General features: G+C 28.4%; 1 protein-coding gene across 2 annotated transcripts; it reads left to right on the top strand.

The window, feature by feature from the left end:
- The first annotated feature begins 2,618 nt into the window (after positions 1-2,618).
- On the top strand, positions 2,619-6,029 carry LOC100211356 (major facilitator superfamily domain-containing protein 6). Of its 2 annotated transcripts, XM_065809972.1 has the most exons (3): positions 2,619-4,351; positions 5,636-5,740; positions 5,911-6,029. In XM_065809972.1, exons 1-3 carry the CDS (start codon positions 2,773-2,775, stop codon positions 5,919-5,921), a joined length of 1,695 nt encoding a protein of 564 aa, XP_065666044.1. In that variant the 5' UTR covers positions 2,619-2,772; the 3' UTR covers positions 5,922-6,029. The 2 variants fall into 2 exon arrangements, with proteins under 2 accessions (XP_065666044.1, XP_065666043.1); XM_065809971.1 differs by lacking the exon at positions 5,911-6,029 and having other exon boundaries at positions 5,636-5,899.
- The last annotated feature ends 18,646 nt before the right edge of the window (positions 6,030-24,675 follow it).

Genomic DNA, 24,675 nt, shown 5'->3' with positions numbered 1-24,675 from the left:
TATATATATATATATATATATATATATATATATATATATATATATATATGTAGCTGAGATTATTAAAAAAAAATTGGCTGCATGATCAAAAATGTGCCATGTTGATTTAAACAGCAATGTAAAATATCTTAATTTAATCTTAAATTAATATTTGAAGAATGTATATAAATATCTCTTTCAATATTATAACAAAAAGGCATTTATAGTGTAAATAAAAAAATATATATATCGAAATTTAATACTTAATCAAAAAATATTTAGTTTTTAGTAAAGGCACCTACAAATGAGAACAGTCTGTTCACATTTTTGCTTGTGAGTTTTTCATTTTACGTATGAGCAAAATATTTTTCGGAATTGTCCAAAATGATACATTAGAAAACACTCATCTGGATGTAAGCTGGGTTGTGGTAACCAGAAGGTGTAACAAGGGCTGTGGTGGATAGAAATTAACGCATCCGTGGAGTAGCAATTAGAGTTCTAGCTTCATAAGGTCTGTGGTTCGAAGCCGACTCTGGCTATATATATACATCATCGATGAGAAAAGATGTGCAAACTTCCTGGTTACACGCTATTCCGCGGTGTTTTAAAAACTTAGACAAAAATATAACTATTTATACCACTTGTAGAAGGAGAATAAAGAAGAACAAAAGAATGTAAACTAATTACACTTTCCTTTCTCACACATTTCTGGGGCTTAGAAACTTTATTAGGTAGTTGATAAATTTTGTGATTTTCTTTTTTACTACTAGATTCTATACTCATATCACCATATGTTTACTTATAAGTTTCCTTATCAGTCTCAGATTCTATATTCAGGTCACTATATGCTTGCTCCACAGATGCAAGAGTATCACCGAAAAAACTTTAGTTACTTCTATCTGAGGTAAACCCTCAGATAGAAGTTCTTCATTAACATATCCTAATATGCTTTCAGAATCAATAGAGTTACCAATTTCAATACTAATATCAATGTTATCTCCACGACTTTAATCACACTAAATATCAAGGATTTCAGTAATATATCAGTTTAATGATTAAACTGATAAACTACTGTAATCCTTGATTTTACGGAATATCTAAAGGGATCGGGGAGAACTTTAAATATAAATTTAAAACAGGAATAACATTTTGAATTGATAGTTTAAACTGTTTGTTAATTACATCGATAGATCAGTAAAAAAAATTTTAAAAAATAGCTAAAAATAAAACATTGATCGATGCTATTAAAAAACGATTTTAACTACCAATTTAAGATATTTATCCTGTTTTATATATGTATTTAAAGTTTTACCCAATGACTATAGATCATTCGTAAAATAGAAAATTATTTTCGGACTGCCATGCGGTTCACAAGTCATTTAGGAAATGATTTTATGACCCGCAGTGCGGATTAGTTGTCGCAAAAAAGTTAATGAAGTTAAAACATAAAATACAGCAACATACAACTTTTTGTTTATAATAAAAATATTAAAAAGTTTTACAGATAATTCAAGTTATGTGAAGTTTTTTATTTTATTTTAGGTCTGATAATGATCTTTACATAGCAATTTGTAAAGATCATATATAAGATCAGATTTTCAATTTGTGGTCTAGATTAATCAAGACCACAAATTGAAATACAAAGATGAATTAGTTTTTGCGCGTGTGTATTTTTCTTTTTATCTTCATTACTTAAAACGCATAAAAAATATTGACTTTAGAGGAAAAATTTATTATAACACAATACAAAATCAAATAATCTAATACAACACATAAATTAAGAAGTAGCGCAATTGGTATAAAGTTAAATATTCGAACACTAAAGTCAAAATATCATTAAAAATTAAATAAATTATTTAATTAATTAAAGTTATAAAGTTGCGTTTTAAAAAAAATGCTTTTAGCCTAATCACTTAGATCATCACTTAAAAAGCACTTAGATCAGCCTTTAAAAATTTTCAAAAAATAGGCAAATACTCTCTAGCCGTTAGAAATCTTTGAAATCCTTAATTAATAACATTCTATATTTGATTGATTCAATAACTAATTCTAGGAAGAAATATTCTTAGAAAAAGTTACACGGAACTAAATCCCCCTTCTAAAAAAAAAGACTAAATTCTTTTTTTAAATATGAAAACAGCAATAATAAAAATAAAACAATAAAATTCTTAAATGTAGCTTGCAATAAGAAAATGCTAAATAAAGTTGAACCTTACCCTAACCACTGTTTTATTTTCTTGTATTAATTAATGAGAATTAATGAGCCTGCCCAACCGAAAACCCCCAGTCGATGTTCGGGGCTCTTTACTGACTGTCCCATCCATGTCTAGTTAAGTCAGTAAGATAAGGCATGCACTTGATTTGAAATTGAATGATTTTTTTAATTGATTTTAATGCGCTCTTTTATAACAACTATCAGCGTTTATAGAAAAACTACTTGATTTTTTTTTTTCAGGAGGAGTTTTCCGAAGGGATTTTTTCCGAAGGTAGGATGGGGTGGATAATTTTTTCTACCCAATAATTGGGCTTTAATACTGCTCAATGCACGTCCATGTTTTGGTTTTTAATTAATTTCTAATCTCAAAAATTAAAGCTTCTGCATGCAACCATGCGTAGCATTATTGAGCTCCGCTTCTGCATTAATAAGGAGTAAATTTTTAGTTTTAATCTTTTCATATGTTGTTTATGTCTTCTGAAATCAATTTTTTATAAAAGAAAATGCAATATGAAGTTTATTTGTTTGCAAAGTTCGTTTAGTATTGAAAAATTAGCTTCAATTTTACCGTATCATCAATGTTTATGAAAGACTTTCTTCTCGATGATTCTGAAAACCCATCTGATATGTCAATACAATGTGACAATGTCCCTAGTATTTCAAATATGCAGTGCGAAAACTGTGAAAAAAAAGTAAAGAAGAAAGAAGAAATTTTAAAAGGACCTTTAAATATTAAAGTTAATATTGATAAGGATCTGTTACAATTGAAAGGATTTTTTTTACTATTTTTTGCTGGATTTGGTTCTACGCTTCCTTACTTAGGAGTTTATTTTATGCAGATTGGAATTAATCCTACTAAAGTTGGTATTCTAGCGGGAATTAGACCAATCATACAGTTTATTAGTGGACCATTTTGGGCATTTTTAGCAGATAAATATAAAGCTCGGAAAGCTATACTTTTATTTTCAATTCTTGCATGGTTGGTCATGACACTGTTACTAGCTTTTCCCAGGCCACATAGAGAAGTTTGTAAAATAACAAACACCTCTTACAGTGAAGCAAAAATAAGATTTGACCTGCCTTCAAACTTTTCTCAACGTAAAGATTTTATCCCTGGAGTAAGCTTCCAAGGAAGGTTTGGTGAGTTACTATACACCAAAAATTGTATGAATTGTAAATCAAGCAAGTTTGTTACAACAAAAGACATCAATGAAAATTTTGTTTTAAATAATAAGATAAAAAATGCAGCATTATTTGAAAATGGACAACATTTTTTAAATACAGAAATAAAAACAATTAATAAGAGACATTCAATAAAGAATTTAAGAGAGAAAACAGTTGAGCATATCGCTACGTATCGTCAGAAAAACTTTCAAATAAAGTATGTCATTGAAAGAGATAAATCAGAGATCAAAGATATATTTTATGTCTTATTGGTTTTAACAATTATTGGTGAGTTCTTAGAGGCTCCATCGTTTATTATGATAGATACAGCTTTGTTGGAACATTTGGGAGAAAACAAAAAACATTATGGCAAAACCCGACTATTTGGAAGCATTGGCTATGGATCAGCATCGTTTATAGTTGGAGCTGTTTTAAATAATTTTCAATACGAATTTTGTGGAAAAGCATTTACAAATTACATGGTGTTATTTTACTTGTTTTCAATATTTATGGGTATTGCGTTTGTCTTTGGTTTATCTTTTATAAAATTTCGATACGTTGATAGTAATGAGGCAACACGACCAATAGACTCTGTAAAAATTTTTCTAACTCTGAAGTATGGATCGTTTTTAGCAATATGTTGGTTTTTTGGTTTGTGCCACGGTAGTATTATGAATTCTTTAAACTGGTATCTTGAGGATTTAGGTGCTTCTAAGCTGATGATGGATATAGCCACTGCTTGCAGGTGTGCAGCTATTATTATAGGTTTTTTTTTGTCTGGCTACTTAATCGATAAATTTGGTCATATTAAACTTATTTGCTGGGCATTAGGCTCGTATGTAATTAGTTTTTTCTGCTACGCAAGTTTGAAAAACCCGTGGTGGGCTATACCGATCGAAGTAGCTCAAGGATTAATATATGCTACATCATGGTCAACATGTATTACTTATCTTAGTGAAGCAACTCCACAAAATACTGCTGCAACTATGCAAGGTGTTAATAGTTATTTTATTTGATTTAAAGAAAAATTGTTACGATTTTTTTTTTTTATATTATATTTATATATATATATATATATATATATATATATATATATATATATATATATATATATATATATATATATATATATATATATATATATATATATCAATTTTAAATATTCTCTAAGAAATTTTTCAAGATATATTAACATGTTGATCAGGCTTTGATCATAAAATAATCAACAAAATTATATTACTTTTTATGATCATATAAGCATCAAATCTCAACAACTTATTTCACGAAGCGAAAAGCTTATTAGTTACTATAGTTAGTATATAACAAAGAAGTTTGTAGATTTATTAATCAAAAGGTTTATAAACCTTTTGAAAATGTAGATTTACAAACTTCTTTGTTATATAGTAACTATAATGACTAAAAAGCATTTTTGCTTCATGAAATTCATTTTTGCTATTTTATTTTAATATATATATATTTTTTTTGTTTGTTTTTTTGTTTGTTTGTTCTTTATTACATTTTAAATAATATGTCTTTATAAAATATAAAGTTTACAAGATTACAAGATAATAATAATAAGTAAATGACAATAAAAACTTTAAAAAATTATATCGGTAAAAAAAAAAATTACGCGGAGATTCGTAGATGACCGTTAGGTCTTGTCGTCGAGAACCGCTAGCATAAACGTGATAATTTTTCGTAATATTCGTAAAAGATAAACAAGGTAATTACAAACTTTTTCTTTACAGAAAAATTCGTTGAAAATATTAAAATCTGATGTATATACTATATATCAAAAAAAAAAAAAAAAAAAAATTGCATAAAAACCTTAGTATATATATATAAATTTTGAAACGTTTTTTGATAAATAGAAGGTAAAAAGGGATATACAAATATATATATATATATATATATATATATATATATATATATATATATATATATATATATATATATATATATATATATACATATATATATATATATATATCCACGCATAGACATATACATACACATACACATATATACATATATACACATACATACATATATACATATATACACATACATACATATACACATACATATATACACACATATACATACACATTTAAACACACACACACATATATATAAATACATACATATACACGCATACATATATATATATATATATATATATATATATATATATATATATATATATATATATATATATATATATATGCAATACAAAACTTACTATAACTTGATATATTTTAATATATTTTATTTTAGGTATTTTGCAAGCCGTTTATTGGGGTTTGGGCACAGGATCAGGTGCTATATTTGGAGGTAGCCTAATCAATCTCATAGGTGTTAGAAATACATTTATAGTTGAAGGTATAACAAGTCTAATAATTTTTGCACTATATTGTTTGCTTCAAGTGACAATTTGTCGAAAAGAAAAACTTAACAAAGACAAAAAATAGTTTTAAATTTTTTATATAAATAGTAATTTTTGTTAACAAGTGAAACCAATAAAAATATTTTAAAATTGTATTTTTTTATAGAAGCTTTATGACTTTATTAGAAGTGTGAACTTATGGTGTCGCATCAGGGAAGGGAATAAGGTGTTTTCTTTACTGTCTTACTTATTATTAAAACAACTTCTCTTCTTTGCGTCAAATAATTTCAATAAATTCTTTTAGTGTCTTAAAATAATTTTAAAAGTAATATATAATGCAAATTTCATTTTTGAAAATTTTTGACATCTATTTTTCAATACAATTTAAAATTAAAGTTTAATTAAGAAAACTCTTTAGGATTAAAAATATATATTATTGTTTTATTATTTTGTTGTTTTTTTTAATATTTTTTTATAATCTTAAACATTTTTGATAATTTTTGATATTTTTTTCATGGAAGAGTATTTTAACATTTTATATATACTTAAATGTTTTAGATTTTATTTTTAAGCATGTCAAGTATTAGTTTATTTAGTTTTAGTTTCTGTTATGGTTTTTTTTTAAATGGCGTTGACACAGTTTTTTGGTGTTTGAGCTAACTTTCAGACATGGAGTTAGTTGAAAACATTTGAATGCTCATAATTATATAAATGAAAATGCTTTGTAAAATATTTTTGGCCCCAATACTCGTAAAAGTAAATGCAACAAGTTTTTAAAATGGTTTTTTGTACTATTGTCTATTAAGTTCAAATTGATCGATTGAATTCAAAATTCATTCAACCATCTCAAAGTGCTCAAAAATGCAAAACTTAAGATGACATAATTTATATATATATATATATATATATATATATATATATATATATATATATATATATATATATATATATATATAAATATATATATATATATATATATATATATATATATATATATATATATATATATATATATATATATATATATATAAAATATGTCATCTTAAGTCATCTTAAGTTTTGCATTTTTGAGCACATTGAGATGATTGAATGAATTTTGAATTCAATAGTTATATTCATAGTTTTTGAACACCTAAAGGTTAACGAATAAAATTTAAAATCTTTTGATAAATATAAATTTATTTGAGAGTAGTAAAAAATATTTGACAAACTTTTCACATTTGTGGCAAGGGAATCAAAGTTTTACAAAGGGTTTTCGTGTATTCAGGCTTCAACAAATTCAATTTTTTGCAAAATGTTCTTGTTTGGCATAAACATGGACATATGTTTCCTCCAGATATATATAAATAAATACTATAAATGTTTCCTCCAGATATAAAAGCAACTATAAAGTTAACTCAATATTTTTATCCAAAATGGTGTCGACGCCCTGTTTTTAATCTTACTATGTATTTAAATAAGCAGAATAAGTAAAAGCAAAAGAGATAACTATTAAGAGATCTTTATTTATTTTTACGTTAATAACTTCAATAAACTTTCAGAATTCAGGTGTTCGAGGTGTTGTGTTGAGCGAAGCATGCAAACATGTGAATTAATACTCCTTCATTATTTGTAAGTTAGTGTTTTATATTTTACTAATCTAATGCTTGCACCATTTCTAACATTTACAATGATTTCAATCACAGCTTGAAATTTATTCAAATAATAATAATAACAATAACAATAATAGATATAACAATAATAACAATGTTAATAATAATAATGATAATAATATAAGTAATAAAATATGCTAATAAAACAATAGATTAGTTGGACTTTTTTTTATACACCCAACTTCCAACTTATTTAAATAAATGCAATTGTATTTAACTGTTGACATTAATTTAAAAAAAAAGCATGATAGGAGAACTTTGGCAAGACAAAGTAGTTGATGATTCATCTTATTGAAACTTGTGAAACCTAATTTAATGTTTGCATACATTTAAGTTACATAGTTACATATTTCGGTTGATTTTTTAAAATTATCTGTGAAAATACAGATTCATTTAGAAGTATATGCAAAATTTACAGTCGGGGCATAATCATTAAAAAAGCAGACGTAGAGTATGGTACTTTTAAAGTGTGTTTGCATCAATATTTTTATCACTGACGAACGAACTACGAACGAAAAACGTATTTTTATTTTTTAATTGAGAAACATATGACACCATGTTTTTCTAACTTGTCTATACTCTACAAAACCTACTTAACTCTTCCTGTTATTTCTGCTAATGATGAGAGGCGTTTCAGTCGACTGAAGACTATCAGAAACTATCTGCGATCAGCAAGAAGAACAAACATAAATAATTATCTGCAACAAACAAACGTTTTTCTGGATTGACGTTAATTTCAATTTAACTTGAGCTTGTTGAGAGCCATGATTTTCAATTGTCATTGAGTTATTTTGCTTTAGAAAAAAGTTTGCTTCAGCTATCAGGAAAGTAAACTTATTTCTAAATTCTTGCTTTTAGTAAAGTGTCTAGTGTAAGTACATTTTTAAATAACCGAACCATATTAAATATGTCTTTTTTGTAACTATAATTGTGAACTAAAATAAACTTAGTAAACTCAATTTTTTGAAAGACGCATAAAAGCAGCGATAAAATATGTTTATCATAAGCGCGATCTTTAAGATAGAATATTTTTTGGGAATTAATAAATCCAACGCTAAACTATTGCTCCCACTACTAAATCCTCTTACCCCCTCCCCTTAATAACACTAAACACAATTCCGCCACTGATTAAAGATTTTAACAAGTTTTAATTCTATTCCAATCGAGACTTTCTAGATATTATTATTATTATTTTTTAAACTTATTGAACACCCAACGTGATATTAATATTTACAATATTATATATAGTAATATTTACAAGGTAACAATCTAACCTTGAAACCTTTGGTTTCAAGGTTAGATTGTTTGTCTGGAAAAAAAATTGTTGAATTTATGATAAAATAGTGTGTATTATTGACTGTAAAACATGGTGAATGTAATTTTAAGGTGTGGGGCTGTTTTAATTAGAATGCAGCAGGTAAAAATAGAGGGAGTAATGACAAAAGTAGTTAACTTGTACAGTTAAAAAATTATGTTACACCTTCGGAAAGATGGGTTAATGAAAAGCTATTCATTTTTTTAGAAAAAAATGACTTGAGGCTTAAATCGAAAACATGTTTTTCAAAAAGTTGTTCAAGTTATTAGACTGAGTTTGAGAACGATCAAATATTAAATATAATGATTTAGCTTCCCCAATCACAAGATCTCTCTCCTTTCAAATTTTTGTAAGAGGAACTTAAAGTAATGTCAAAATCTGATGCCTAATGATGCATATGATATGATAAAAACTTTTTAATTAGCAAAAAACTGACTTCGACAATTTGGGTAAGTCGTTAAGTAGAATGTCAAGAATGTGTATAGCGGTTATTGTCGCTAAGGGTGAATAAAAGGCAAGTATCTGATCTAATTGGACTTTAAATTAATTTTTTTGGAAACCTAATAAAAAAGAAGATAATAATTCATATACTTTGTGGAACAATAGTTATTTTAAATTAGTAAAACAGTTTTAACGGGTTAAAAAAACACGCTTTCAATGGGTTAGGAAAACACACTCTCAACGGGTTAGGAAAACACACTTTTAAACCAAAACTAAAACAAAAATTTGCTATATAGAGTAATACTTACTTTTACTGAAAACTGATTTCAGTGAAAATATTTTCCTTTCAATAGGTCAATAGATAAATTCTGCATAGGTTTTGGAATATAAGCTGTGATTTGGGGGCTGATCGCGCCCAACGACCCCTGTGAAGGGGTCATTGGGCGCGATCAACCCCCCTTTTTATGCAAAGCTCCTTTTTTAATTTGACGCCAAAAGTTTTTTCTAGACTATTTTTGATGTCAAAATATTTAATCAAAATTTTAATGATAATTATTTGATTTTTATGAATCATTTTCATGAAACAACTTTTACTTTATTGCTTCACAAATGTAAGGCGTCATTACAAGTCCATTGCATTGTGAAATCTTTTGTAAACGAAAAATAGTCTCTCCAGAGTTTATACTGTAATTACAATTCTCTACTAATACTAACTCACTTTTAAAAGCTAACGATAGAGTTAACATGCCTAACCAAGTTAGGTAACAAGCAGTTGATAGAAGAGAGCTTCAAAATGCTGCAAAGAAATGCAAATCGTTAGCTGGATATTTTAAGTAGAAAAGTTATTTCTTCTTTTTATAATAATTAATTTGATTAGTTTGATATTAACTAGATATAGATATTTACTAGATATAGATATTTACTAGATATAGATATTAACTAGATATAGATATTATCTATACGCTAAACTTTTTATGATAGTACTTTTGTTATTACTTTTTTTTTATTGTAATGTTTACGCGAGTTTTTTTAATTTTGGTATAGTTTAAGATGTGAAAGTTTATTATTAATTACTTACGTTTCATTAAAAAACATTAAAACATGGTTGCAAACGCGCTTGTAAAGAAGAATATTTACAAAATGTATTTGTCTACAGCAAAAGTGAAGACGCAGTCTACTGCATATACTGTACTTTATTTCTAAAGCAGGATAAAAAAAAATCTTTGGGAGCATTTGTTAACCGTGGATATAAGGAATGGCACAATGTTTTAGAGAAACAAAAACTACATATAGGCTACATATACATATATATATATATATATATATATATATATATATATATATATATATATATATATATATATATATATATATATATATATATATATATATATATAACTACAATAGATACCATAAAGAAGCTATGGAGCAAGCTAATGGTACTTGTTTTTGTTTTGAAGATCCAAGACAAACTATTCCATTACAAAGCGATAGCACTTTAAAAAACCCACAACAAATGTACCTGTATATTGTTGAAACATTAGGTAGAATAATGCATTTGATGGGGAAACAAGGACTTGCATTTCATGGAACTTATGAAAAGTGTATGGAAAACTCAGACCAAAAAGGTAATCCTGGAAACTTTCTTGCAATTGTGCAAGAAATAGCTCGCAATGACGCTGAACTTAATGCACATATACAAACACCATTACGCAAAGATGTCAGCTACCTTGGCCCCAAGAGTGACAATGAATTAATTGATATAATTGGAAAGAAATGTATATAAGAGCGGCTAATGAATGAAATCAAAGCTGCAAATTACCATTCAATTTCAGCAGACGAGGTAACAACTTCACACCAACAAATTCTATCAGTATGTATGAGATACGTAAACGAAGAAAAAGAAATTAGAGAAGCATTTCTTGACTTTTTGAATGTTGACAGGATAACAGGCAAACATATTGGGGAAAGCTTGATGAAGTTTTATAGCGAAAGTGGAATTGATCTTAGTTCTTGTAGAGGTTACGATGGTTAGGTTAGTTCTTTGTTACGATGGCGCACCAAATATGTAATCTGTAAAAAAAGGTGTTGCCAGCTATATTTTAAAAGGATCACCAAAAGCATTTGTAACACATTCTAGCTCACATAACTTGAATTTATCAGTTGCTGTAACATCAAAAATACCAATCATTGATAACATTCTGGAGGTATACAGAAATATATCCATTTATTTCAATACCTCTCCGAAAAGAGAGCGCTTGCTGGAGCATGTTGTAGAGATCCGTTCTAAATCAACTGAAAGAATAAAGATTGTGATAAGGATGTGCAAAACAAGATAGTCAGAAAGAGATGCCGCATATGAACACTTTTATTTAGCTATACCATTTATGGCAAAGGCATTAGAGATTATTTTAGGAATACACTCTAATATAGAACAGTTCAATATAGAGTTTAGTGTGGATTGGGACGCACAAGGAAAATAAGAGGCCAACTCACTCCTTAATGCACTTTTTAAGTTTGAATTCATAATTGGTATTATAACTTTGTACCACTTACTTCACCCGTTGTCGTATATAACAGAGAAGTTACTAGGGCGCACAATTGATATTGTGTATGCATTCAGTAAGATTCAAGAAACAATCGACGGTTTGAAGCATCTAAGGAAAAATGTTGAAAAAGAAACTTACGCAATTTACCAACAAGCTACTCGTATGGCAAGTAAATTATTTGTAGAACCAATAATTCCCAGAATCACTATAAGACAACCTACAGAAATGATATACTTGCAGAGAGTTCCCATGAATATTATAAACAGGCCTTGATTATACCTTTTCTCAACACCATCATTTCAGAAATCAAAATACGATTCCAAAAGACAAATTGCATTGCTGCTAAAGTTTTATGCTTGGTTCCCTCGATAATTTGCAGTGAGGAGATAACTGCTTTCTTGGAGTTTGTTGAAATGTATAAAAGTGATCTTCCGAATTCAGAAGCTGGAGATCAAAAATTCATGTTTTGGAAAAGAAAATGGTCAGTTATTAAACCTGAAGATAGGCCTAATAATCTAGCTAAAGCCATTAAAATCTGCAATGAAAATCAATATCCTAATCTCTTTGAGCTTCTAAAGATCGGATGAACACTACCCGTAACGTCCGCAGAATGTGAGCAAAGCTTTTCAGCAATGCAAAGATTAAGAACATGGTTGAGAGCCAGTATGAATGCAGATAGACTTGGTTCATTAGCCATCATGAATATACACTACAATGAAATTGTTGATTATAAACAAGTCTCAAAATTATTTTTTACTTTACATCCTAGAAAATTGTATGAAAAATATTTACTTTTTAAATAAAAATTTAAACCATTTATCAAAGTATTATTAATCTTTGTATCGATACCCATTTTCTAGCAAGGAGCTTGCATATACGCCTATGCAATATAAAAATAGAAAAAATATTCGGAGAACAATAAATTCGTTTATGTAAACATTGTTTACACAAATATAGCTATGTTTCACAAAAATTTTATTAAGTAAAATTTGTAAGATATTTGTTTGGTGTAAAAATGCCTTTTTTTTCAAAAATGACCCCCGCCCTCAAAAATTTCACGGTACGACCCTGATAACGTAAACCTTTTGGCAAAAATTCAGCTGTGCACTAGGATTAGAACAAAAGAAATGTGTTGGAAAAGACGACAAGAGGTTTCTATTGTTGCATATTTAGAGATATATTCTTATTATGTTGTAACGGTTGCTAATCTACCAGTTGTTAGATAGCTGAAACTATCATGTAACTATTTAAAAGGATATACAAACACGGTAGGATGGTTGGTAGGATGGGACCTGCCATGAATAAGTTTGATAATGATGCAAGAAGTTGTCGTAAATAGAGTCTTGAAACGCAACCGGCAAAAAGGTTTAAACTAAATCATAATCTTGTCAAATTCATATTAAAAATATCTCAGATTTTTAAATCACGCTATACCACACAATAACGACTTTTCTTCTAAAAAGGATGAAATAGCCCTTCCATTTATATATATATATATATATATATATATATATATATATATATATATATATATATATATATATATATATATATATATATATATATATATATATACAGTATTGGACAAAACATTTGCAAACCAACGTCGAACAATGCTAAAAAGTGTTCCTAATTTTACATGTCTCGAAAACGAAACGATCTATACTACCACAGCAAACAGTTCAGGAGTCTGGAGTCATAGCATGCCATGACATGAGAAATCAGCTGACAGGTGACAGCACACAGGCAGAATTTCGTTGACAAGAGCCATTTTGCAGCAGACAAAACAAGTGCAACTTTTTTGGCTTGTTTCATTTTCTTAAGTCTGGTCCGTGTCAACGTCACAGAAGTTTTTTAATAATTAAAGGAAGTATCCAGAACTTTCCAGAAGTTTCTAGAAGCATGCAGAAGCTTCCAGAAGTTTCCATAAGAAGCATCTGGAAGCATCTAGTAGCATCCAGAAATATCCAGAAACATTCAGAAGCATCAAGACGCATCCAGAAGCTTCCAGAAGCATCAAAAAGAAGCATCTAGAATCTTTCAGAACAGGTTCACACAGGTTCATTTTACTATATAAGAGACATGTAAATCGACATGTAATTCAGTCAGTATATGGAAGTCAATCAGTTAGTATTATCAAGACAGTTTATCAAAGTGAGTTTTATCAAAGTGTTTTATCGAAGAACATCAATACAAGAAGTGAAATACAACAAGTGATTCATTACATCAATACAGTCCACATCCAATCAAGACGTTGTGTTCCACAGAGCATTATTGTATCATCAGAAGGTAAATGTAACACGGTAAGCCTTGAGAAGCGTGATTATTTATTTTTATTATTTTTATGACTTCAAGTACAAAAATGGCTCCCGACAGTCTTGAATTGGAACTAAGAAAGAAAATTATTGGCGATTACGTAAGTGGAATGTCACAAAAAAGTATTTGTGATAAATATCGCGTGAAAAAATGGACCGTATCAGGACTATGTTCCAAATATCGTTCTACGGGGAAGTTGGCAGCAGATAACAAATGTGGAAGACCGCGTTCCACCACTTCTAGAGAGGATTCTATGATCTTCAGATCCGTCAAGAAGGATCCCTGGATATCATCAGTCGAGATACAAAAGCAATTAGAGCTGCCTGTATCGGACCGAACAATCAGACGACGTGTTGTTGAAGCCGGATTGTTTTCTCGACGCCCTGCAAAGAAACTGCTGATTTCACTAAAAAACTAGAAGAAAAGACTCCTATTTGCTACATCTCATATTGACTGGAATGTGCAGAAATAGCGAACTGTCCTGTTCAGTGATGAATCGAAGTTCAACATCATTGGGAGCAATGGCATTTGCCGTGTACGTCGACCGGCCGGAAAACGCCTCGATTTGCGTTACTGCCATAAGACCGCGAAGCATGGTGGAGGCAATGTAATGGTCTGGGGGTGTTTTTCTGCTAATGGTCTAGGTCCAATACATCGAAACGATGGAATAATGGACCGTTTCATGTATAAAAATATCCTGAAAGATGTTATGTTACCTCATGCTGAATGAAATATGCCAATAAAATGGGTTTTTCAGCAAGACAACGATCCAAAACACACTGCAAAAGTAGTCAAGCAGTGGTTCAAGACACCCACCTATCGGTGATGGATTGGCCGTCATAATCTCCGGATCTCAACCCTATCGAGAACCTGTCAACCGCAGAATTAATCGTGAAGGTGTTCGTAATAAGGATCAACTGTTTGAACAAATCCAAAAGGCCTGGGCAACGATTCCACAAAGTTTCATTGATCACCTGGTCGAATCTATGCCTCGAAGATGCAAGGCTGTGATCGACAACAAAGGATTCGCCACGAAATATTGATAGCGAAATACTGCTTGGTCAACATTTTGTCGAGTTGCACTTGTTTTGTGCAGAAGGAAATTAACTTTTTTTAATACTTTTGATTAATTTATTAATTTTCGTGTACAAATAATGAACTTTGTGATGAATAAAACTTGAAGAACTTTGTCTCTAAACAGTTACATAGTTATTTCTCTAAATTGAAAAAATGCAGCACTTTTATATAAAGAAACTAAATTAGCATTATTTGGTTGCACTCGTTTTGTCCGATACTGTATATATATCAAAGTCAAACTTTAGGTGAAAATATAAAAATTAAATTACTGATATGTAATAGCAATAAAAAATTGTCTTTTGGTATGTGTTCAAATAAAGTAAATATAACTTCCTCAAAATCTTAATGAATTCAGCTGCCTTAAGGGGTTCATAGTTACTAAAAAAGTTATTTTTCATGAAAGCAGCCTGTTTTAGTTATAATTTGTTTTAATCAAAAGCTACAATGCCTTTTGTAATTGATAACCTAAATAATATTTTGTTATTAATAGCTTTAATAGTAATTAATGATAGCTTTATTTCACCCTACCGCACGTGGATTATCTTGGCTATTAATTATTAAACAATTGTTCAAAAAATGTTTAAAATCAAATGTTTTAAGCTCTTGAGAAAGTTTTTTTTACCGCAGTGTTGCAATGTCCATCGTTAATAAAAGTTTCAATTATTTTAGCGTGTAGAATGTCGTTTTCTTGAGTTTTGTATACATTTTGCTACTGGATAACAACAATTTGAATGAGGATTTAATTTGCACGGGTAATGAAGTGGAAGGAAAGAGTTCACATCAATTGAATGGAAAAATAATAATAATTCAATCGCACAACAAAGTCATAGAATTTTAAACAAAAATACATATAAATATATATAAATGAAACATTTAATAATACTTATTATTTTTACGCTTTTGTGATGTAAAATGTGTTTTATTAGCCTTTTCTTAGTTTTTATTTAAAAAAAAAAATGGCTTTTCAATATATATTTTTAAATGCGTTTAATATATTTCTTCAATAGGGGAGAGTGGGGAGATATGGGTCGTGGGAGAAGTGAGACACCATTATTAGACATCATTTCGCTTTCCTGTGTGTGGTAGAAATCGCTTTTTTTGAAAGTATTTTTGAAAAGTATTTTTGCTGACAGCCTAGTAACATATTTGTATTTGTTTTGAATTGTTGTTGCACCTTTTGTCTATTTTATAGGGAAATGCACTTATCATCTAACATTTAATACTTAAACTTATATTTTTTCTTAAATTGTGTGGCTGTAACTTTATACATAGGGGTGAAGCGGGACAAAGAAAAAAATTGTTGTTCCGCTTATCCTTAATAGTTTTGTGTTATTTTATTGCGGAAAGTTCTAGAACTTTTTGGCTATATTTTTTTAGAGTTTTCAAAATTAAAATATCAATACGTTTAAGCTGTTTTAAAACAGTGGATTTGAAACAAAGTTCGGAAAGAGAGACCTTTATTGAAGATAAATTTGATTTGATTCATCATTGTTTTTTTGGAGCAAATTAAGAAATCTTTTTACATCAATAATTTGAGAGCATTTGGAAAGCAACAGGTACGCATGCAAGGTTTTTGAACTTTTTTGAAAAATTGTTTCATTAATAATCTGAAGTAAGATATAGTAATACCATTACAAATAAATATTTATTATCAAATCTAATTTTCTTTAAATTTCAGATCACGAATTTTTATAAGTAAAAGTGAAACAAAAAAAGCTGAAATCATTTTCCAAGTTAACTTTGGCACATTAAATGTGAAATAATTTTTTTTTTCTTTTAACAAGGAAGTTTTAATTCTTAATATTTAATCGCAGTTTGATGGAAAATTGCATTGATTATTTTGTTTTACTAACATTAAACTTAACTTTAGAATCAAAAGTTGCTCAAATTAACATTTAACTAGTTTTAGAGTCGTTTTTATACAGTCCCCAAATGTCCCGCTTCTGCCGCTCACTTATTCTACTACACCGACACTTATTCATTTTACCCCAAAGGGTTCCTCTAAAACCAAAAAAATAAATACTTTATTAAAACAATAAATGCTTTACTTGTTAAGACTTGTTTGGTTTAGTTCATACTTCAAATAAAAAAGATATTGCAATTACCCTGAAAAAATTTTCGTGTCCCACTTTTCCCCACTCTCCACTATAAATAAAATGTTATTACTGTTTGATGTTTTAGTTTAACGTTTAATTTTATTTATGGGTAACTTTATTAATCTACCAATCAATAATTACTTATAAATATAATATAAAGTTTGTTTATTGTAAAACAGTATATTCTGCTACTTGTTTAGTGAGAAGGAGGATGATAGTTACTTGTCCTTTCTTTGGTATACCTAAAGATTTGTCAAAAGTTTTACCAACATATGAAGATTTAATGAAGCGTTACTTTCTAGTAAACATCAGTTGAAACCAACAGCAGCTATAAAAGAGTCTACTATCACAGAAATCTTTATGAAGGCGAAATCAAGATTACATCAATAAACTGGTGAAATGTTATAGAAGATAAAATAATATCAAAAGTTTCAGATTAGTCCCGCATGATTTATAGTGAAGATAGCCTTATTGATTGCTGAGAGCATTTTTTAATTGTTAACGTGCTTAAAGATTTATTTCTTAACAAGTATTTTGACTTTTTTGCAGACAACAGAATTTTGTTAAATAGGTCAATAGTTTACAGCAAGTAATTTATTGTCCGTTTTTTTATAGACCGAACTAAAATTTGCTAATTTCTAGAGAGTGAGTAGTATGTAAATGGAATATTTATAGGGGTTTAGATTGGTAAGTTAATAACGTCTGAAGTAGAAAAACCCAAGTTGTCATTAAGTTCATTCAGGTTAGTATCTTTTTTTTTTTTTTTTTTTTTTTGATGTTTATATAAAATACAATTCCCTTTCACAAAAATGAAAATATAATTACAAATGTATAAATAATAAACAGACAGGGGCTCAAAGAAGATATGGATGGCAAGATACCAACCTAATCTTTTCATAGAGCCCCTACAGATCATAACAATAATAGTAATATATAGTTAATAAATCAAGCAGAAGTTTTTGAAGGAAAAAAAAAGAAATAGTAAAAAAGAAGATATAACATTTAAGAATAAAAATAGAGAAAAAAGAAGAGTACAAACACCCTTAATTAGTCAAAAAAGAAGATATAATATTGAAAAAATGAAAAATTTTTATTGAAAAAAAATAAATATATATATTAAAATATATACATACATACATACATATATATATATATATATATATATATATATATATATATATATATATATATATATATATATATATATATATATATATATATATATATATATATTGATACAAATAGTTAAGAAGAAGATATAATATTAATAGATAGTAATAGTCACAAAAGGTCATAAAAAGAAGATATTTAAATACAAATTTCCAATTAAATATATGATATCATATTCAACATATAATATATAAAGATTACATTTAATATTTAAAAATACAAACAGTTAAATAATCAGACATAATGCATAAAAAACAATTTTGTAAACAAAAATATAAATTAATCCGTAAGATTTAAAACGTAAGTTTTTGTTTGACACTGAAATGAATTTAAAGATTTTGGCATATTTAAGTTGCCTATCAAAAAAGAGTTCCACAGCTTGGGACCTATATAAGTTATACTATATTCTGTGTATTTGTTTACTTTTTAGGTAATTTATATGTGTTACTTTGATTTATTTTTAAGAAATACTTCTCATTTAGATTTTTATTAAATTTACTTATAAAGATTTCAGGAGTTAAATTATTGGTATATTTATACATAAAGATTAGGTGTTGGTAAATATTTATCTGATATATGTTCATCATTTTCATATCCATCATTAAAGGTTTAGCGTGGTCCCCCCTTTTTTTGTTGTATATAATTCTACAAGCATGTTTTTTGTAACGAAAGAATTTTTTAAGTTTTGTTGGTTGACAACTTGCCCACGTAATATTTGCATAAGTAATGTAACAATGGATTAAGCTGAAGTATATGAGCTTTAGACTATGTGAACTTATGTATGGCGAGTTCGATACATATTACTAATGGTTGTACTAATTTTTGACTGTATGTATTTTATATGTTGGAGCCATGATAAATGATCATCCACAATATCTCCTAAAAACTTTATAGTATCTTGTTTTTTAATTTGTTTATAATTTATAATAAGTTTTGGCAGTTTTAGAGGAAGGTTTTCTTCTTGTGTTTTTTTATGAAACAAGGTATATTGTGTTTTTTCAACGTTAAGAGAAAGTTTATTTGACCTCAACTATCATTTACTTTTTCTAATTCAATATTGCAGTTAGATAAAAATAGATTTGTATCGTCTGCAAACATGATAGCATTTAGTTTTACTGATGCATTATTAAAATCATTAACATAAATTAAAAATAAGACCCTCTTCTTTTTGTATCACTTTTTTAATGATGGAAATTATTCAGTCGGATATTGATTTTATTTCATTTTTATGTGCTCTTTTTGCTTTAAATATTTCAGCTTTTACGGAACGAATAAGAAGATAGCAGTTTATTTTAAGTTTATTATTCTTCCGTTTAGTTGAGCAGTTGATTTATCAAGCGGATTTTTTCCACGGATTAGGTTTTTAGTATGTGGAGTAATTCAAGGATAATACTTTTTATTTGTTTTAACCTTGGGGATAAAATACTTGCGAAAAGCACAATTGTTAGAAATTAATAAATAAAACATTTGATCTGCTGTTTTATGCAAAAATAAAATGTTTCAGTTGATTGAGGCAATAAAGTTTGTTATTGAATCGTAATCATCTTTGCTGTAATTAAACAACTGAGAATCACTTTCGAGAAATAGTTTTGAAATTCCTTAATTGATACGGCCCTAGTATTATTATCTAATATAGCATAAGGAAAAAATTTTAAAATAGAATTACTGCTGTAGGTAAAAAATAAGTCCAACATATGGTTCGAGCAACCATAGGGTGTCTGGACGTATGGAATGTGATATGTTAAAATTACCGACAATGAAACAGCCATCATAGGGCTTACTAATTAAGCTATGAGCTAATTTAAAGGATTTAGTGATATATTATATTAAAAATAGGATGATTTGGTTTATGTTTAACCTAAATAAGTATATTGTTATTATTAGCTTTTACAGATACCAAAACCTGTTTAAGAAAAGTTTTGTAGAACTAATTAACATTATGAGAGATAAATACATCGGTAATGATGATAGCTTCACTGCCATCTCGACGTCCGTCTAACCAATCTTTTTTTTAAAGTAAATTATTGTTTTAATTCAATAGCTTCACTATTGTACTTTGCCTTAAAACCTTAGTACATTATACTTACCACTTGAATAAATTATATATTTAGGAGATAAAACAGTTTTTTTAATTTTTTAGGTAAAAATAAATAAAAAGCTCTAATATCACTATTTGAAGTATTATTTAAGATTATGATTAAAGCTAAATAAATAGTCTGAAAAAGAGTTTGTAGTTCTTAGCTATATAATAATAGCAAAAATTGCTAATGTTGCTATGTTTATAAACATGTATATTATTTTTATGAATGATAACTTTAAAAAATATTTGAAAAATTTGGCTCCGACTTAAGACTTTTCGGGGCCCGGGGCTATTTTTTTTGGGGGCCTTTTTTATGTAAAAACTATACACAGCATGTGTAAAAATTGTAGATAAGTATCCAAAGTCTTCCCCCTTCCTCCTTCCTCCTCCTTAATCCAGCACTGTTAATATGTATACTTATGAAAAATTTTTAATCTTTAATATTTTATTTATTTTTCGAATTAATTTTTCTAGAGAGTAAGTTAAGATCACTCGTAAATTTTTTGTGTATATGGCAGTCGACAATTTTATGAACATATTTCTAATCTTTTTGCTTCAGTTTTTATAGCGGTCTATAATGGAACAGATTTTTAAAAAACGTGTTTTTTACAGCTGACTTTTTAAGGTTTTAAAGTAACCACGCGCAATTTAATTTTTTAATTGAAGATTAAGTTATCATCTGGTGTAAAAAAATCCAAGGTGTTATGTTGGTTTCAATAGATAGGACTTCTTAAAGTTTGTACTTTTTCACAAATTTTGTACATTTAGGCTATGATTTCTATGAACAACTTTTTTTTTATCTTTTATTTTTCTAGTAAAACTTGTCTCTGGCTGTTATAAACAAGTAAATAAAGTTTGTTAAAATAAAGATTATTCCAGTTATAGTTTCAATAAGTATGACATAAATCAAAATAAGCAAATTGACTCAAATTCGTCCGATTTTTAAAGTACCGCCATTTAAATATTTGGACCAAAATGTTTTGTAGTTGTCATTGCATCTAATATACAAAGCAAATATGTAGAAAAAAACTAAATTGGCGGCATTCGGGATTTGTAACGGTCTGATTCTTACAGACAATGGATTTTAAACGCTCATGACTTTTTAAAATGAATTTCTTAACGATGAAGCAAAATCAGTTATATAGTTATCAGTAAATTTTTCAGCATTATAAATCTGATTGTACTAAAGTTATACTGATTAAATTTTATTCGCATCTCGCATTTTTTTTGCTTTCAATGGGGAAGCATATAGTCCATTTTTATTACGAGTTTTGGTGCCTCTGGTCCCTTTGCGTCCCTGAACACCGCACACCATTGCACATATAGACGGCACATTATGTCGATGGTTCATGCACCTATTTAATAAAATTAAAAAATAATAATAATAACAAATAATAACATAACTTTTAATATAAAATAGAAGTAGTTAATACGCATAAAACTACAAACACTTAATAAAAAAGCTTGGAAGCGGCACTTAATAAAAAAGTGATGGAAGCGACGCAGGTTTGAACCCTATTTGTTTTTTCGCAAAAACAAATAGGGTTCAAACCTGCGCCGCTTCCATCACAAAACATTGTAATATTCTAAGTACTACGCAATGGTATATTAGCCCGGGTAAATAAAAAAAAAGCGATTGCTTTTACCCGGTAATTGCTCAGCTTTACGTGAATAAAAATTTGAGCGATTTTCATTAAATTTTATTCACAGAAAGCTAAGCAATTACTCCAAAAATTGTGAGTAAAAGCAATACACGAATTTATAGTCTCAGTTCCGTTCCGCAAATTATCTCAAAATTGTTTAGAAAAGTAATCATTTCTAGAATTTGAGAAAAAATTTGAGAAACAGAATATAACATATTGATATTACTTTAATATAAAATCTTTGATATAAAATTTTTTAACGCTAAATATTATTCCTAGCCAAATTTTTCACTAATTTAAGGGGTCATCCATAAATGATGTCAGTGTTTTTTCTCAATTTTTCGACTCCGCCTCCCCCCTTTGTCAAACTCTGTCAATTTTTGGCCAACCCCCGTTATAAATGATGTCAGTTTTTGTGTACTCCCCCCTTAAAAAACAATAAAAATGCCTAAAAACCATTAATTTTTTTCTGACTAAATTTTACATTTATATAATAGTAGATCTCATCAACTTATATCATATAATAGTCGATATCTCATTAAATAATCAACTAAGCAAATAGTATTATATATCTTAAATATAATCTTCCCATGGGTTGTTGAAGTGATCATCAATTGAAATAATAGGTAGTGAATGCTCTCCGCGCTCTAAACAAATATCGTATGAGGTACAATCAAATTCGTTGCGTAAACTTCATTTTCATCTAACCATTCAGCAGTTTCCGAATTCTTCTGCAGGGCGATGACTGCCAAAAATTCTGTCTGACGCTTGGCAGCGATACGAACAGATTGGATCCTTTCGATTAGAGGGAGTGTTGTAGCAGAAGAATGGATAGAAGCGTGCTTTTTCAACATAGCTTGAGAGGCAAAGTGGATATTGCACTTTGCCTCTCAAGCTTCAATCAAGATGAGTTCCGTAATGTTCATGCGGAAGAACCAACCCAGATAATACTTTACTTAGAGGTGTCATTTGTCGCTCAGCTCTGTTGAATGCACTGCGGCCTGGAGCGTTCGTCATGATGAAAAGAGCGTCAAGGTTATTATTCTTCATGAAATGGTGAATCCCGATTTCAATTAATTTCTGGTATCTGGGATTTTCGTCTTTCAATTGATTAAATACAAATAAATTGATTGATACAATACAATTGATTAATACAATACAAATTGATCAATACAATTGATTAAATACAAATAAATTGATTAAATACTCTTGATTCAAGATCCTTATGCACTAGTTTCTCTTCTTTTAATGAATTCCATATACTGTGGACTTTTTTCTGGATATTAGCCTTTTTTTTATCGGGATGAGCATTTCCTTACGAGACCATCAATAAGTTAAGTGACGCGGTTTTATCCATATTTTAATATTGATGTATTAGTATTGTTTACACCACAATCAGAATAATGATTTTGCACATCGTTACCGCAAGTTTTTTAAAAGAGTTTCTTCAACCTGTTAGGGAGAAATTAGCGTTTCAAATTTTCAATAGACTTTATGTGTTTGCATTGCATCATGCATTGCACGCATTGCATTGCACAATCATTGCACATTCATTGCATGCATTGCATTGCACAATCAACTAGAGAGCAATTAGAGTTTCGTATTTGAAATAACGACAATTTGATTTCAAAAAATGACAAATTTATGAGTTTACTTTTATGAGTTTACTTTGAACCACATTTTATACTCCGCTAGGGAGCGAATAACGATTGTGAATTTTATATACAAAGATTTAATATCTCTAACATAATTTGATTCGCAGTCAAATGGTAATATATTAATAAAACGATAGTAATTATTATTTTACGTTCGTAGTTGTTATTTATTTAATGTCTCTGGGAAACTTATTATATTAATTTATAATATTATATTATGAATAATTTAATAAAATATAATATCCAATTCCCCGCGTTTAATATTAATTTCCCCACAAACAAAACATTATTTCTATACCATTTAGTAGATGTAAGTACCGTTAAAATCTGCTCATTAAAACTAAAAAAATAATTTAAATTGACATCATTTTGGCCTCAACATCCCCCTCCCCATTGTCAACTAGTGTCAAACTTTCCAGCAATCCCTCCCGTCCTATATTTACTGACTTCATTTATGGATGACCCCTAAGTTCGAAATATTTATCTAACTAAACGATTTTGTGATAATTTACGGAACGGAACTGAGACTATAAACCCGTGTATTGCTTTTTTTTACTCATGCGGTACTGACTGTATAAACTAGAAGTCTAACTTGCGGAATTTTATTGGACGAAACCGTTAACCGTTTTTTAAACCGTTTTTTTGTTTATAAATATAGTCCGTCATTTGTAAAAAGGGTAAAAAGTGAAGCCGAGATGTGGAATAAAAGTAAAAAATGCAAGCCAAAAGTTGTTTTAATCATTATAAAATACTTATAAAAGTATTTTTTAGGTGTCTATGTTTATTAAAAAGTATTATAATTCATAAAAATGCATAATAAAGTTTGTCGTTTTACTTTTCTATACAAAACTTTAATACCTTTCTAATCAAAAATAAATTTAGGAATCATAAATTATTATTTTAAAAGTACTTTAATTTTCCTCTTAACACTTTTACA

The sequence above is a fragment of the Hydra vulgaris genome, chromosome 11, assembly GCF_038396675.1.
Source record: "Hydra vulgaris chromosome 11, alternate assembly HydraT2T_AEP".
In the NCBI taxonomy this organism is placed as follows: Eukaryota; Metazoa; Cnidaria; class Hydrozoa; order Anthoathecata; family Hydridae; genus Hydra; species Hydra vulgaris.
Note: the sequence above shows the minus strand (reverse complement) of the source record. Positions and strands in the feature narration are given on the sequence as shown.

Coding starts and splice junctions, on each gene's coding strand:
- LOC100211356 (XM_065809971.1), top strand. CDS start 2,773: ATGTTTATGAAAGACTTTCTTCTCGATGATTCTGAAAACCCATCTGAT. Junction 4,352..5,635: donor TACTGCTGCAACTATGCAAG/GTGTTAATAGTT, acceptor ATTTTATTTTAG/GTATTTTGCAAGCCGTTTAT.